Genomic DNA, 17303 nt, shown 5'->3' with positions numbered 1-17303 from the left:
GGACGTCGATAGAGGTTCCAGAATTACTGTACCCATAGGAGTGTGTCATGCCCATGCAACGCAGGTTGTTCCCCTCTCAGCCCACGTGCTCACACTCGCTACTCCACTGGCCATGCATTTGGTATGAGTAAGCGCCCGATGGTCGTCTTTCGAACACCAAAGCAGAGCCCCTGCAGTAAAACCCTCAAACACCACGAATAATGAAAAAGGCACTGGTTTTCTAAGGCAGCACCAGGAGTGTAAACCAGCAGCAAGGCTTGGAACAAGGATGGAGATCAATGCAAAGGTTAAGTAAGAACACAATCAGGAGATACGCACCAACACACAGTATTACAGAGGTTAACCAAAGTAATCCAAGTACACAGCCCTCTAGGAAAGAGCGTACAACATACCAGAAACTACAAATTAGAGAGCAGGTCATGCAGTATGGGGCAGACCAAGGTACGAATGTGACATGCCCCCCAGCACAGAGCAGAATCTAAAATAGGATCTTCTCCACGTGAATCATACGGCGTCGGCAGAGGACCGAGGGGTGCCCTGGCTCATTCTTGATGTTTATGCAGAGCCCCTTTGTGATCATAAGCATTGGCCGTGGGATACATCTGGAATATACATCAAGGCATTTGATAAAAGAGAGAACAGCTTCAAGGACATGATCCTGCATGAGTATGCTTGCACACGAGTCCTGAACCTGTGAACTGAAGCGGTGTCTCACGGATGTCTCACTGATGCAACCAAACTAGCCCCGAACATGCCTTTAGTTGTTTCTGCTCAGAGGGAAACCTTTTGGCAGCTTTACCAGGACTCTTCCACTTACAAAAAGTAGGAGAAATAAAGTTCTTTCTCCTGGTTACGCCCCACCTTGACCTTGGGAAGCAGAAGGTTTTGGCTCTTTCCCAGGTTTACGTGCTCTTGTAAATCTGGGGAATCGTCAGAATCCATGGGTGGCGCGTGGGAACCCCCACAGCAACGCCCGTGGAACGCCACCCTGGGAGCAAAGTAAAGCACTACAGCAATGCACGCTGCTGCCCTACTCCATATTTATGAGCCGCTCAAAGCAACGCATAGTGGCTGTGCGTGGTCTCCTAGATATGATTTAGTCTTTTGTGCAGCTGGAGCATCACCTGCGGTGCAATGCGGCTCCTAAATATGCCCTGTAGTCATGGAAAGACCCCAGGGCTCCCAAAGCGGTTGTATGGAAAAATGGCCTTGATTTTTGCATGGGATTGGAGCGGCCAGTATTTGAAGCCAGGGGCTGCCCCAGGAAACATTATATAAATATGGAAACGGTGGGCGGACTACAGGGGTCTATGGCTGGAACCCCCAGCACTGTTAAGAAACGCAGAGGGACAGATGTGATGGGGACATGGGGGCGATATCATACACACTGTTCTATGTATGGACATTTTTCTGCAAGAATGAAGAGACACTGTGCAGGGGGGTGAGGGGGGAGGGAGTGGTCCAAAGGGGGGGGGGGGGAAGGGGGCGGGGAGTTAGGGGTTGAGTATTAAGATGTAATATGGATCGCTGATTATGTTATAATGTACTTGTTTTAGCTCCTCCGGGGTACGGAGTGCTGTGTCTTATGTGCGATCTGTCAATAAAAAGAGTTGTTAAAAAAAAATATGCCCTGTAGTATATTAGATGACGTTCCAGAGTAAGGCTGCTTATATATAACTTTGAGCAAGCCCCAGCATTCAATTGACTGCTCATTACTACACCTGATCCACAGTGTAAAGCTTTGCTTACAGCTTAAAGCTGGATATTGTAACCGGTGGCATGTGGTACAGATTCCCCATGTTCCTTGGGCAGCTAATTTGAAGCTACAGTGTTGAGGCGGACAGTGGGTTACAGACCAACAGTAAAAGGAAGGCCATTCTTCAAAAAGCAAGTGCGGTCCAAGACAGCAAGTTCCCTGGGTAATGAGCAAAGAGCTGTGGCTCTGTAAGCTAGCGTGTAGCCAAGCTCCTTTATACGAAGGAAGCAGGCTCAACTAAACAAGGGCCACCAACTGTTCCATCAGGAATGAGGCTATTACCAATAAACCTGGAGTAGGATAATAGCATCACAGCCCTACTGATACATGGTGTTTCTGTCTGATTACATTAAATATTTCCATTTCAATCCTTAATGTAATTTTTCACAAACGGACATTATGTGATAATCAACAACATCAGTTTTTAGTGTCTTTCCTAGCTTTGCCCACAGTACTGATATTGTCATTTGTGGATTTGTGCTTCTAGTCCATTCCTCTCTTCTCTGAACATCATTGCAACATTATCACCACCTTCCTGACATCACATCATTAAGGTGTCCCGGAATAAGATTTTCCTGGCTTTGCTCGGTGTGTCTACAGTATCTCGATAAGTCAATCAATCAATCAATCATAGCATTTGTATGACGCACTACTCACCCGGAGGGTCTCAAGGCGCTTGGGGGAAGGGGGGTCTGCTATTGCTCAAACAGCCAGGTCTTGAGTTGTCTCCTGAAGGCGAGATGGTCCTGGGTCAGCCGAAGGTGGGTGGGGAGTGAGTTCTATGTCTTGGCCGCCAGGTAGGAGAAGGATCTTCCTCCGGCGGTGGCTTTTCGGATGCGTGGTACGGCGGCGAGGGCGAGGCTTGTCGAACGTAGCTAGCGGGTGGGCATGTAGAAGGTCAAGCGGTCGTTGAGGTACTTGGGGCCCAGGTCGTGGAGGGACTTGTGTGCGTGGGTGAGGAGTCTGAACGTGATTCTCTTGCTAAGTAGGAAGGCCTTGGGTTTGTTGAGTTCAAGTTTGTTCCTTTCAAATACTTGTCCAGTATCACAGGGTACTGCTGGGCAGAAATTTGAGAGAATCAGAAGGCCTGTGATTTATTGGATTTGGAGGTGCGGCTTTAGGGCGACATGTAATGCCTAGTTGAAGTCATAAGTGTAATGCCTAGTTGAAATCGTGTAATATGCTGATTTTACATGTTCTTCTGGTTTTTTTTTTAAATATTCGGGACATACGAGCTTAAAGTGTCTTTACCATCTCCTATCATTACTGCTGTCAGTATACTGGAAAGTGTCTCTGACTTGTAAACAACAATTAAAAATTATTTCAATACTTTCATTTGGATAATCTCAACATCTGCTGACATATTCCACATGCGAACACTAAGCTGCTAGTGTGGTGGGATACAACAAGCACTGGGTGACAACTTCATTGACTATAATTCTCATCAATCTAATTCAGTGCTTGCAGCATCTTAGTGGCCTCTGCTACTTGTCTCAGCCTATACTTTGTTTAAACTTTTGCCCCATCCCTTAGTTCTGCCTCAAATCTTAGCACCAAAATTGCTTTCTTCCAGAATGTGTTTACATTCGACCGCCTGGGCACAGACCGTGGTACTGCATATTACAATGGCCTCCTGTCTTATGCCAACATGACCTCTCAGCTCATGTTTAGCTGCTGCAACTAAGAAGTGCTATTTGTCTGGTGTGTTAGAGAGGGGTGCATTATAAAGAATGGGCAATCTACCAATAAAGAATCTCCTGCCTTAACGTGTGAAACCGTGCCTGAATAGCGCCTAGACACTGAATGGATGAAGCCTTGAGGTACGCTTGTCTCTTGGAGTAAGAGCTAACTTTACATGTCACCGCAAAAGTTCTCTGCCTTCTAAGCGATGAGGTGTCAGGAAGTGGAAGTATCACACCCGCTGCTGTCCCTCGCGTTGTAACATCAGATGCCTCCCAAGCTGCCTACTATGTAAGTGTTCAACCACAATCGCCCTACCCAGAGAGCGAAGGCAATGGGAGAGATAAACTATGTCACTTGTTTAGATAAGATATCACATGACAGGCATGCAATAAGCTTCAAAACCCATCAATGACAGAGTGACTTACCCAGAGCGATCAGGGCCTGGTGAATCTCCTTCATCACGTTCATGTACAACTCCTTCTGCCACTCGCGGAGAAGCCCCCACTCCTCCGCAGAGAAGCAGGCAGAGGCTTCTTGGAAGGAAACCTGGAACAGAAGATGTTACATCACTTACTGATCAGCCTTCTTGATGGGAGGGTTTCGAAAAGTCACTTAAGCACTGAATATTCTCATCTGGTTCACTTCCATCCTCCCTGTGGAACAGCAAGCTGCCGGGTGGTGCCTGTACCTCCAGGAGCTCCAGCACCCTCCCACTTAAACCAAAGAAATTTAAAAAAACTAAAACGTACAACCATTCCTTCTCAGGAATTGCGCCAAGAATCTGGAACTCCCTGCCTACGGAAATGAGATTGATTCCATCAACAGTGTCCTTCAAAAAGGAAGTGAAAGCGAAAGCGCTACTGATGAATACTTGCCTGTCCTGAAACCCAGTTGGGGTCCTGAGTCACCTCATCTACTTTCAGGCTGACTCTCTCATCTTATCCTACTGCCTAATTCTTTTGCTCACTATTATGTTGTTATGTAATTATTGTTATTTTTGTCTATTGCTAGGATTCTGCCACTATTGCCACCTACCCTCTGTAAAGCGCTCGGATTCTCTCTTGGGTCATGTTCGCGCTAAACAAAACTTTAAAAATAAATAAATAAAGAGACCAGCTGAATGTTCATGAATCAAAGGGGAGGTTAAAGGACACTGAATGTAAAGGGACAGTCTATCATGTACTGTGAATGCAAGGAGACAAGATTAAAGTACACTGTGAACGCAAAGAGACAGATTTGGGTACACAGACAAAATAAAGAGACAACCCTGGGTATGCAGTGAATGTAAAGAGACTATGATGCAGTGTTAATGGAAAATGACAGAAACACGAACACCTTGAATGAAAAGAAACAGATTAGGGGACAGAGTGAGAAAGTAAAGACATACAAGGGTATACAGAGAATGCACAGAGAATATAAAGAGGAAGACTAGGGTGTATGGTGAATGAAAAGATAGCAGCTAGGATGCTCCGTGAATATACGAAAATAATTTTACGTTGCCAAGGAAAAGAAAAGAGACAAACAAGGGTACACAGTGAACTTAAATCGACAGACTATGACACCACTGAATGTAAAGAAATAGACTAGATTACACTGTGAATGTAAAGAGCAAGACTGTGTGCAACTTCACTCTGTGAGAAAATCTAAGGCTGCCATGGGAAATTTGCTGCCTGGCTATGAAGCCTGTTCACCTACTTCTTATATTTAATACTTAATGTTTCAGCTTTGAGTCATAACATAATAAAAGACCTTACAGAATGATACAGAAAAAAGAAAAATGACTCACATACAGGTACAGTTAAAAAGCTCGGGTTTGCAGTTTTGCAGCCAGAGAAACAAAATTCATACCAGTTAAAGCCTCGAAGAAAACAAGCAAGCCATACATACAACACAACATAAGAAGCAGTACCAATGCTATTAGTCCATATAGCGTGGCAATTGACCATCGGGACAGAGACTTTTTCCTATGGCCTTAGATGAAAATTTGGACCACATCTGTCTTCAGCTAGCTATAACTGTGCAAAGATGGACCACATCTGTCTTCAGCTAGCTATATCTGTGCAAAGATGGACCACATCTGCCTTTACCCAGCTATAACTGTGCAAAGATGGACCACGTCTACCTTTAGCCAGCTACTACTGTGCAAAGATGGACCACGTCTGCCTTTAGCCAGCTACTACTGTGCAAAGATGGACCACATCTGTCTTTACCCAGTTACTACTGTGCAAAGATGGACCACATCTGCCTTTAGCCAGCTACTACTGTGCAAAGATGGACGTCTGTCTTTACCCAGCTATTACTGTGCAAAGATGGACCACTTCTGCCATTAGTGAGATAATACTGTGCAAAGATGGACCGCATCGCTCTTTAACCATCTATTACTGTGCAAAGATGGACCACATCTGCCTTTAGCCAGCTACTACTGTGCAAAGATGGACCACGACTGCCTTTAGTGAGATAAAACTGTGCAAAGATGGACCACGTCTGCCTTTAGTGAGATAATACTGTGCAAAGATGGACCACGTCTGGCTTTAGTGAGATAATACTGTGCAAAGATGGACCACGTCTGCCTTTAGCCAGCTACTACTGTGCAAAGATGGACCACGACTGCCTTTAGTGAGATAATACTGTGCAAAGATGGACCACGTCTGCCTTTAGTGAGATAATACTGTGCAAAGATGGACCACGTCTGGCTTTAGTGAGATAATACTGTGCAAAGATGGACCACGTCTGCCTTTAGCCAGCTACTACTGGGCAAAGATGGACCACATCTGCCTTTAGCCAGCTACTACTGTGCAAAGATGGACCACGTCTGCCTTTAGCCAGCTACTACTGTGCAAAGATGGACCACGTCTGCCTTTAGCCAGCTACTACTGTGCAAAGATGGACCACGTCTGCCTTTAGCCAGCTACTACTGTGCAAAGTTGGACGTCTGTCTTTACCCAGCTACTACTGTGCAAAGATGGACCACATCTGCCTTTAGTGAGATAATACTGTGCAAAGATGGACCGCATCGCTCTTTAACCATCTATTACTGTGCAAAGATGGACCACATCTGCCTTTAGTGAGATAATACTGTGCAAAGATGGACCACGTCTGGCTTTAGTGAGATAATACTGTGCAAAGATGGACCACGTCTGCCTTTAGCCAGCTACTACTGTGCAAAGATGGACCACATCTGCCTTTAGCCAGCTACTACTGTGCAAAGATGGACCACGTCTGCCTTTAGCCAGCTACTACTGTGCAAAGATGGACCACGTCTGCCTTTAGCCAGCTACTACTGTGCAAAGATGGACCACGTCTGCCTTTAGCCAGCTACTACTGAGCAAAGTTGGACGTATGTCTTTACCCAGCTACTACTGTGCAAAGATGGACCACATCTGCCTTTAGTGAGATAATACTGTGCAAAGATGGACCGCATCGCTCTTTAACCATCTATTACTCTGCAAAGATGGACCACATCTGCCTTTAGTGAGATAATACTGTGCAAAGATGGACCACGTCTGCCTTTAGTGAGATAATACTGTGCAAAGATGGACCACGTCTGCCTTTAGCCAGCTACTACTGTGCAAAGATGGACCACATCTGCCTTTAGCCAGCTACTACTGTGCAAAGATGGACCACGTCTGCCTTTAGCCAGATACTACTGTGCAAAGATAGACCACGTCTGCCTTTAGCCAGCTACTACTGTGCAAAGATGGACCACGTCTGCCTTTAGCCAGCTATTACTGTGCAAAGTTGGACGTCTGTCTTTACCCAGCTATTACTGTGCAAAGATGGACCACATCTGCCTTTAGTGAGATAATACTGTGCAAAGATGGACCGCATCGCTCTTTAACCATCTATTACTGTGCAAAGATGGACCACATCTGCCTTTAGCCAGCTACTACTGTGCAAAGATGGACAACGTCTGCCTTTAGCCAGCTACTACTGTGCAAAGTTGGACGTCTGTCTTTACCCAGCTATTACTGTGCAAAGATGGACCATATCTGCCTTTAGTGAGATAATACTGTGCAAAGATGGACCGCATCGCTCTTTAACCATCTATTACTGTGCAAAGATGGACCACGTCTGCCTTTAGCCAGCTACTACAGTGCAAAGATGGACCACATCTGCCTTTAGCCAGCTACTACTGTGCAAAGATGGACCACGACTGCCTTTAGTGAGATAATACTGTGCAAAGATGGACCGCATCGCTCTTTAACCATCTATTACTGTGCAAAGATGGACCGCATCGCTCTTTAACCATCTATTACTGTGCAAAGATGGACCACGTCTGCCTTTAGCCAGCTACTACTGTGCAAAGATGGACCACGACTGCCTTTAGTGAGAAAATACTGTGCAAAGATGAACCGCATCGCTCTTTAACCATCTATTACTGGGCAAAGATGGACCGCATAGCTCTTTACCCAGCTATTACTGTGCAAAGATGGACCACGTCTGCCTTTAGCCAGCTACTACTGTGCAAAGATGGACGTCTGTCTTTACCCAGCTATTACTGTGCAAAGATGGACCACATCTGCCTTTAGTTAGCTATTACTGTGCAAAGATGGACAACGTCTGTCTTTACCCAGCTATTACTTTGCAAAGATGGACCACATCGGTCTTTAGCCAGCCATTACTGTGCAAAGATGGACAACGTCTGTCTTTACCCAGCTATTACTGTGCACCTGTACACCTGTAACTGACTGGGTCAGCTACAGGTGGTAAGCTGGAATGTCAGGTGCATGCTCGATACAATTAAGCACTGGGCGATACTCCGCCAAACAAAGTGTATAAAGGCAGACATACTGCTACTGCAAGAGACACACCTCCTGGGCACAAAAACTCCCCGTTTATACTGTTCTGACTAAATGGACACATTCCATGCTTGATTTAAAAGGGGCTCTGGGGTTGCAATTTTAATATATCGTACACTTTCGTTTACATTTACTTGTTCGTGGATGGATCTGCAGGGTAGATACATCCTGGTTCATGGGATAATGCCATGGAAACACGTGGTGATTGGCAGCGTCTATGCCCCCCTCCTCTCAGTCAAAGTTTTGTAGATTGCTTAGTTGAGGTTTGGGGGTTAATACCCAAGGGCACTGCGGTAATGGGTGGTGATTGGAATGATGTACTATGCTTGTCCCGGAACCAATGGCGAACAACCAGGGTTGTAGAGAGTACACGAGGATCGCAACTGAAATCCCTGATTGACCTGGAGGGCTGGGTGGATACTTAGAGGGCTCATCATCCACGTGATGCATGATACAGTTCTACTCCCCAGTCCATGAGTCCTTCTCCAGGATTGATTATATTTTTGTCAAATGCCATTATGTACACTAAGTGTTGGAAGCCATAATAATGCCTTGTGGGCTGTCGGACCATTCTCCGATAGCGGTGGGGCTCCTAATGGGCCTAAGCTGAGTCCCATTTCGGTAGAGGCTCTCTCCATGGTCCCTTCAAAATCAGTCCTATCAAATCCACATTCATAAAACACTGAATTCCTTACCCTTAACACTGAGATGGCCTCTTCCCTAGAAATATTGTGGGAGGCGATGAAACCAACCATTTGAGGAATAGACATCAGCTACTGTGCAGCAGGGCGTAAGAGCTGCAAACACAGCTTATTACAACTGGTGGCCCACATCATAATGCTGGAAAGGCAGGGGCAGGGAGATGGAGATGGAGCTCGCGAGGCACATAGACAGCTCAGTTTTACCCAACAGCAGTACTAGGGGTACCTAATGGAGGAAGTGGGATGTGCATAGTTGACATCTCAGGGCAGAATTTACCAATGGAAGATAAATCGGGGAAGCTCCTACATCGTCTTCGCAAACAGGCCGCAACGCCAATCCACCTCCCCGCAGTGTGTGATGTACAGGGTGTGGTGCTTGCAGACTTGGCCAAAGCAGCGCGCAGCTTTACTTATTTCTATGAGGCCCTATACGCACCTAAAGAGGGTATCCATGCTTTTTTAATTGAGAGCTTTCTCAAAGATATACCCCTGAGGACAATGTTGATGGATGCATGGAATGCCTTCAATGCACCCCTCACACTAGAAGAACTGACAACTGCGGTGTCAGAGTTGCAGTCCGGCAAGGTGCCTGGCCCTAACAGGTACCCCTGTGAATTTTAAAAGGCATATATGTCCCAGCTAGGCCCCCATTACCTCAATGACATCCAAGAGGCGGCTAGGAAGGTTCGACTGCACCCAGACTGGAGACATGCCCAGATAGGGGTCTTCCTCAAACCGTGCCGATCCCCTGAACAACATGCCTCCTATCGCTCGCTATCCCTCCTGAATACAGAAGTGGAATTACTGGCCAAAATTCTGGCAAAGAGGTCAATATTACATATGCCATATCTTGTCTATCGAGATCAGGGGTGTTCATGCCCCATCGGGCCACCCGCCATAATATCAGGAGGACCCACAATGCGATAGCAGCAGTTGACCGATTAGGCAAACCGGCTGCCTTGTTACTGGCAGACACAGACAAGGAGTTCAACTCGGTCAGCTGGACATACCTTTTCGCTCTTCTGAAACGGCTGAACTTTGACCCACGTTTCCTGACATATATTCTGATACTCTATATGGATACGAACGCATTCATAAGGGTGGCCAGCAGTGTCTCGCCCCCCTTCCCAGCTAGGAGCGGCACTAGACAGGAGTGTCCCCTATCCCCACTATTATTTGTGCTGGCCAATGAGCCCCTGTCAGCTAGGGTCTGTAAAGATGCTCTGGTTCGGGGCTTTGAATGGACAACAGAAATTTCAGATTGCATTGCTTTATAAGCAGACGATAGTCTATTCTTTCTTAAAGACCCACATAAATTTGGCCCCAGAATCCTACAGATAATGCCCGTCTTCGGTGAAACGTCTGGCCTTCATGTGAACCTTCATAAATCGACAATTTGGCCATTGTGGGGGATGCTTGGGAATAGAGGATGGGCTTTAGACCTGCTGAAGGCTTCAGAGGAGCTGCAATATCTTGGGTCTTCTTGTCAGACAATCAGAGGATATTGTGGGACCGCAACCTGGGCATTGTGACTGAAAAGGTACAGACAGACATAAGATGGTGGACAGGATTGCCCCTACCCGTATACGGGAGGTCTGCCATTTTCAAGATGATCTCCCTCACGAGATAACTTTATTATCTACAGAACCACCCCTATCCAATCCTGCTATCCTGGTTCTGCCAGATCAATGCTATACTGGGACAGTTCATATGGGTGGTGCGCCATCTCGCGTGCGCTTTCAATCCACATATTGTGGCGGTATCGCAGCTGCGGGTGTCGTGTCCAATCACACAGCCTCGCATTTGCATGTGATTTACCACTGGTGGTATGGGCCCAGTGACGACCCAGCCTATGTCGTAGAGTGATGGCTACTCGAAGACCTCACTTTGCACTCACACCTATACAGTAGGTCAGACGTCCACCCACCACTAGAGTAGTTATAGTTACATGGCGGCAATCTCTCCGCTGGATGGGCTGGTGAGACGCTGCTGTGGGGAAACCTACTGCTACCCCATTTAGCAGTTCTTCAGGGCTTTCGTGGTTGGGACCAGATAGGGAGCTCCACTGTTGGAGACTTAATGCATGGTCTCATGCACAAATAATTTCAAGAGCTAAGAGAGGAATATTCAATGCCCCATTTCCTGTTTATGGGTTCCTACAACTCCTTCATGCCCTAAGGCCACACATAACCACTAATACGACTCTCGCATATTTTAACCAATTATCAGGCAAGCTTTTAATGGGTTACTTGGATGACCCCAAGATATTGAAAATATACCAATCTCTCATCAGACATAGCAACACCACTCTTGAAACCCCGAAGACGACATGCAGACAAACATAGGCCCCATTGATAACGACAGTTAGGCAGAAGCCCTAGCTCCTCCCCGAGGGCAGGCCTCAATTCAAATATTTGCACAGGCTTTATAGCACACGATATAGGCTGTGGACGGATGAGATGATAGAATCCCCTGTGTGTCTGCGCTACAAAGGTCAAAGGCACTTTCATACAAACTGTATGGGCATGCACAGCTTTAGATAGATTCTAGAAGGGGCTGATTGCATGTCTCGTTGAGGTCCTGGGGTGGGAACTTCCTAGGTCTCCAAGGTTGACATTGCTTCACTTTACCGATGAGATTGGAGGTAATGGATATCAGCGCCATCTTCTATTTCAACAGGATTCAACTAGAGGAGATTACCTGTAGACCCAGTTGAGACCTGGATAATAAGTGTATATAACAACTACCATCGTCTCAACAGGCAAGACAGCTATATGAAAACATGCACAACAATTGAAAAAGGAAGGAAACGGGGAGGCATTAATGGTTATTGCAACAATTGCAAAGAGCAGTGTGTATTCAAACAAAGTAGGAAGAAAGTACTATATCACATTGAATGTACATGTAACCTCCCTGTTTCCTTCCTTTTGCAATTACATTGAGATGTTCAGGGCATCAGGGTCCTAGAGACATCTTGTCCACTCATGACATGGGGTTATATTTGTTAGGATGCTTTAAATATTTCGAAAAAATATGTTGTGAGCTACTTTCACGATTATTGCACAGAAGGGAGGAATAGGTGATCTCTGACCAATCACATGATCAAGAACGCTTTTGTCACTCACCGTAAAGTGTCACTCAAAGTGTCACGCGTGCCAATCAAGTGTCACTCATAGACAAGCTGAAATAATGGAAATGTCACACAAGCATACTGAAAACCTGGCAGATGTGAATGTATTCAAATACATATTAAGCTGACACACATGGTTAGAATATAAAACATGAATAGTGGGATGGTCGCACTGTTTAAGCTGGGCACTGCCCTTCCACTGCTGTGACCTCGATGAATGTAAACACAGGGCCGGCTGGGCAGTGACACCAGGAGAGCTGTCCCCACTGCCAGGAGCCAGGCTCCGCACCAGACCCACCTCGTCCGAAGGCTGCTGGGACATTTCAGGGCAGTGGTGCCTCCTCCCTCGTGAGCTCCTGTGGGGCCCTCGTGAGCTCCGTGCAGACCCCAGGAGCTGCAGCAGCTTCCGCCCTCTCGGCAGTGGCACCTGTGGGTTCCTGCGAAGCTGATGCGCATGCGCAACACCGGAGACACTGCCTTCCAAAGCATGCGCAGTACCAGAGACACGGCTCTCCGGAACACACTCCCTCTGATAGGTAATGCGCATGCGCTGGAGAAGAGGTCACGGCATAAAGCCACGCCTACCTTTAGTTAGGTAATGCGCATGCTCTAAACACAAGACACTTTGTTCCCTCGCACAGCAAAAGCTCTCTAGTGCGCATGCGCCACAGAAGAAATAGATGTCACTTGCAGTAATGAATGGTCACTTACAGTAACTCCTTTGGAAAACATTGCCATGGTCGCCCCACTGCACCTTGTGGCTCAGAACAGGGTGCAAATTTAGGGTGACCAACCGTCCGTAAATTTCACGGACTGCCCGTAATTTGGGGCTCTTGTCCGTTGGAAAAACCACAGTTGATGGACAGAATGTAGAACAATATCTTACATTCACCCCAGTACAGAGATCTGGGCCTAAATCCATCGTTTTTTGCACTCCACACCACCCCAGTTCAGACATGGCCATATGTGTTGTAATCCATACATGCCAACATTTCAGAGGAGCAAAGAGGGAGATTTTAAAAAAAATCGGGAGAATGGGGCCTTCAATCAATCAATCAATCATCGCATTTATATAGCGCACTACTCACCCGGAGGGTCTCAAGGCGCTGGGGAGGGGGGAACCACTACTGCTCGAACAGCCAGGTCTTGAGCTGCTTCCTGAAGGCGAGGTGGTCTTGGGTCAGGCGGAGGTGGGTCGGGAGGGAGTTCCACGTCTTGGCGGCCAGGTAGGAGAAGGACCTTCCTCCTGTGGTGGCTCTTCGGGTGCGGGGGACGGCGGCGAGGGCGTGACCGGTCGATCGAAGCTGGCGGGTGGGAGTGTAGAAGTTGAGGTGGCTGTTGAGGTATCTTGGGCCTTGGTTGTGTAGGGCTTTGTGAGCGTGGGTGAGGAGACAGAAGGTGATTCTCTTGTTGACCGGGAGCCAGTGCAGGTCTCTCAGGTGTCCGGAGATGTGGCTGTGTCGGGGGATGTCGAGGATGAGTCTTGCTGAGGCGTTCTGGATCCGCTGGAGTCTCTTCTGGAGCTTGGCGGTGGTTCTGGCGTAGAGGGCGTTGCCGTAGTCCAGTCGGCTGGTGACAAGGGCCTGGGTGACCGTCTTCCTGGTCTCGGTGGAGATCCACCGGAAGATCTTGCATAGCATGCGCAGGATATTGAAGCAAGACGAGGAGACGGCGTTGACTTGTCTGGTCATGGAGAGGGAGGAGTCCAAGATGAAGCCCAGGTTGCGTGCGTGGTCTGTCGGTTTGATGGAGCAGGGATTCGCATGTAAGCGCCCTGCTCGTATACGAAACCCTTTTGTGAAACATGATTATTGTCCAGCTAAGAAATGTATTTTTTACATAACAAATTTGTAAAAAGTTATGAAGCAACCGTCTCGCCTTGGATAATGAACTTTAAAAAAATTTTAGTAGGTGACATCCAACCATAATATACGTAGAATACTGCATTTGGATTTATATTACAGGGATTGGCCTACCTCCCTAAGAGCAATAATTAAGTGTCCTGCCAAATAGGTCCATTATTCACATCTGTAGTGCCAGCTATGTCAATGAATATCATCACATCATTGAGTGACCTGTCCTATAGGCCCATCATGTGCATCCGTAGCATTTTAGTAGTGTTTTTAAGATGCCTAAGATAACCCTATCTGAACCTAAATAAATATATCGGCTCTTCCATCATAACTTGGATGGTGGACACGTTCCAACCAAATTAAAAGAATGGGTTTAAAATTTAACAATTTTTCGATATCATAAGTTAAATATGATTATATCAAATCGCGCCAAATGATTGTAAATGAAATAATATAATCCTTTTCAAAGACGGCGACTACAGCTTGATAATACCAGTCATAGAGTTTTCTAATCCCCGTTCAAAGATGGCCGCCGCGGAGCTATTGACAATCACTTAGTCCGTTTTTGACCTTACTATCAGTGAGCAGCTGATTGACTGCTTGTTTGGCGCGATATTCGGGCTATTTAAAACCGCCTAGGCTCAGTGCCTGTGCGAGTCCTGCCCCGTTTGAGGATAGGTCGATTCAGCCAATCGACGGAACCCCACCTATGGACGCTTTGGAAGGAACACCAAGTAAGTAAGCTCTGTCGATGCCCCCCGCTGGCGCTAAAATAGAATGCGTAAAGAGGTTTTCTCACCCTGCCTCTTTTTACCTCTAAACTCCAGGCAGCTCCGTTTAAAGACCTGCAGACTAATGCGCCTGTAACAGAACTTCATCGATGGACGCCCTGCTAGGAACGCCGAGTAAGTGTGTTTTACCGATGTCTCTCGTTTCATCAAAGTAAAATGCGCGTAGAGTTTTCCTCACTCCCCCCTATCTTTGCTTCTAAACACTAGGCAGCCTTGTGTAAGGATCCTTTGACTAAGTGCACTAGTGAACCTTGTCCCCTGTGGGGAACGGTCGACGGAATTCAAGCTACGGACTGTGCCCTCCCAGCCAAGTAAGTACAATTGGCCGATAGTTCGGTTTTTTCCAAACAAAACGCGCCAGCAAGTCTAATTTTCGACTACTGTTCTCCATTAGGCAGATATATGCTAGCCGCGTTGGTGGACACAGATTTTTCAGACTAGCCGCCCCGGAGTCAACACTCATGGTGTGTATAAACTATAAACAAATATAACCTTTTACTAGGTGAATAATGGCCATCATGTATATTCATAGTATCTTCTAACTTTAGGGACGCCTGCGTGACATCACTGAAAACACTCCAAAGTGTAGCAACCCCCAGCTCTTCGTTCACCTATAAATCCCTGCTCAGTGGAATTCTTCCTTTGATAAACAAATTTAATATTCAGGTAATGGAACTAAAAAATGTACTGGCAATTTGGTGAGAAGAAATCAATCAGGAGAATATATAAACTGAAAATATTTTTCATCTAATAGTTTCCTGCTTTGCCGAAAAAACTTTTTATGCGCCCTTTTGCTCTAAGGAACCCTCCACAGACTACCTCAGGTAAAATTAAAACACCTAGACTGTGCTGTGAGCCTTTACATCGTCTCTTAGATTAGAAACTATTAATAGGTAAATCATGTCCACCTTGTGCAATAATATTCAGTCAAAATAACCAGATACGATCCTATATTGTTGTTGTTTGCTGTTACCTACTGTAATTTACCTTATATCTAAGGCCCTAGAAATACCAAAGGTTTGGCTTCTAAATGTTGTACCCCTGGACTAGCCTGATGTATAATAATCCTTTCTTGTGTTTGGTCAACATGTGTCCGAGAATGAGTATTTTGTATAATGCGAGTTAATGTGGGATATGAAAGATGCTAAAAATGCTTTAGTTGCTCTCTTTTGGTTACTTAGCCTAGGTTATCTAAATTGCCTCTTACAGATCTCACCGTTTGGGAGTCTGACTTAGGGAGTGGTCCTAGGTTTGTTTGGTACTGCACACTGCCGCAATGGCTATCATAGAAGTATGAGATTAAAGATGATAATCATGTTCTCAAAAACAATTTTTTATCTATGTTTTGGTAAAGAGAAATGCATTAGAATGATATATGCCTTTATTAACCTAAGGCATTGTGTCTTTATTTTTAGATTACTATCCCGTTTCCTCCCAGTCAACATCTCCCAGCCCTGACGAAGGTGTGGCCCACCTGGCCATTCACCGAAACGCGCGTCGGCTCGTGGCTCCAGAAATACGGCACACTATGTAGTACCAATTAGGTGCCGAAATAAGATCAATTGTCTGAAACAATATTCTGCTCTATGCCACATATTTACCATCTCTATGTGGCATACAACAGAACAATTTGTATGGATTGAAGTATGAGAGTGGAATGTCTGAACTTTAAGTAAGATTAGGCCGTGAAAAACTGAAAGAATGATAGTATGATTGAAGCATGAAATGTTACTGGGTAGGTTCAAAAGAAGAATGCAATTTTGTCACTTTTATCTTTTTTCAAATTGACTATGTGTTTTGTGCAATATTTATAAAATAATCATGTGTTATAGGTGTATATAAATGTTTTCTACACTAAAATAAAAATACTTATATATTTGCTAAAAACTCTCTCGTGCAAATATTTGAATCATGTTAATCTTGTAATGTGCAGTGCCAACTTCTAGGTTTATCACCCCACATATATTGGGATCCCAGATTTGGGACCACGTTATCAACTGGCGGGGTACGTTCTTTGTTCTTTGTTCAGAAACCCTTGCCTAAAACTGTATAATCATATTAACACCATTGTTCGTCATTTATTAAGTGTTTTCCCCAACACGCGGGTGTCCCCAGGATGCTTGCTTGTATGTCTTTTCTCATACTAACGAAGCTTGCACTAAACCCGGCTGCTTCGCTGAAATTCAGTCTGCGCATGCGTCGGTCATACCCATGTGATGTGACGCACTCGCATTCTGGAGGGAATTTGTGCTCATGCGCACTGTTGCAAACATGGCTGCTTGTCTCTCACCACGCTTTCTGCTTGCTACTGCTGCTTTAGCCTATCTGTCCTTTCGCACTAAAACAATAATGCTATAGTCGTTATGAAATAAGGGTTGGTTAGAATTTTATCATGGTATACAGTGTGATCATTTTTTATGTGATTTTAATTTGTTCTCGCTTACTTTTCATGTACCGCGTCTCTGGGGCTGGGAAATCGGGAGCGGAGCCATACTTGAGGCTCTGTTGGGCACTGTCACATGACAGGAGAGAAAACCCCACTGCGCAGAAGCTGAAACCAGCCAGCTGGCTCCTGAAATGCGCCTGAGAA

General features: G+C 45.8%; 1 protein-coding gene across 2 annotated transcripts in view; it reads right to left on the bottom strand.

Moving 5' to 3' along the window:
* LOC147664908 (uncharacterized) overlaps window positions 1-12570 on the bottom strand; it is a 45259-nt gene extending 32689 nt beyond the window's left edge. Inside the window, exons 1-2 of one of the 2 annotated variants that reach the window (XM_086949900.1) lie at window positions 12368-12570; window positions 3865-3985 (exon numbers count right to left, since the gene is read on the bottom strand). In XM_086949900.1, coding sequence (XP_086806026.1) covers window positions 3865-3985; window positions 12368-12391 — 145 coding nt within the window. In that variant the 5' untranslated portion in view covers window positions 12392-12570. The remainder of the gene's footprint in view (window positions 1-3864; window positions 3986-12367) is intronic. The other variant, XM_086949901.1, reaches the window with a different exon arrangement.
* Window positions 12571-17303: the final 4733 nt, after the last annotated feature.

The sequence above is a fragment of the Lissotriton vulgaris genome, unplaced genomic scaffold, assembly GCF_964263255.1.
Source record: "Lissotriton vulgaris unplaced genomic scaffold, aLisVul1.2 SCAFFOLD_671, whole genome shotgun sequence".
Classification (NCBI taxonomy): Eukaryota; Metazoa; Chordata; class Amphibia; order Caudata; family Salamandridae; genus Lissotriton; species Lissotriton vulgaris.
The sequence above is the reverse complement of the archived record's forward strand: the minus strand, read 5'-3'. Positions and strand labels throughout refer to the sequence as shown.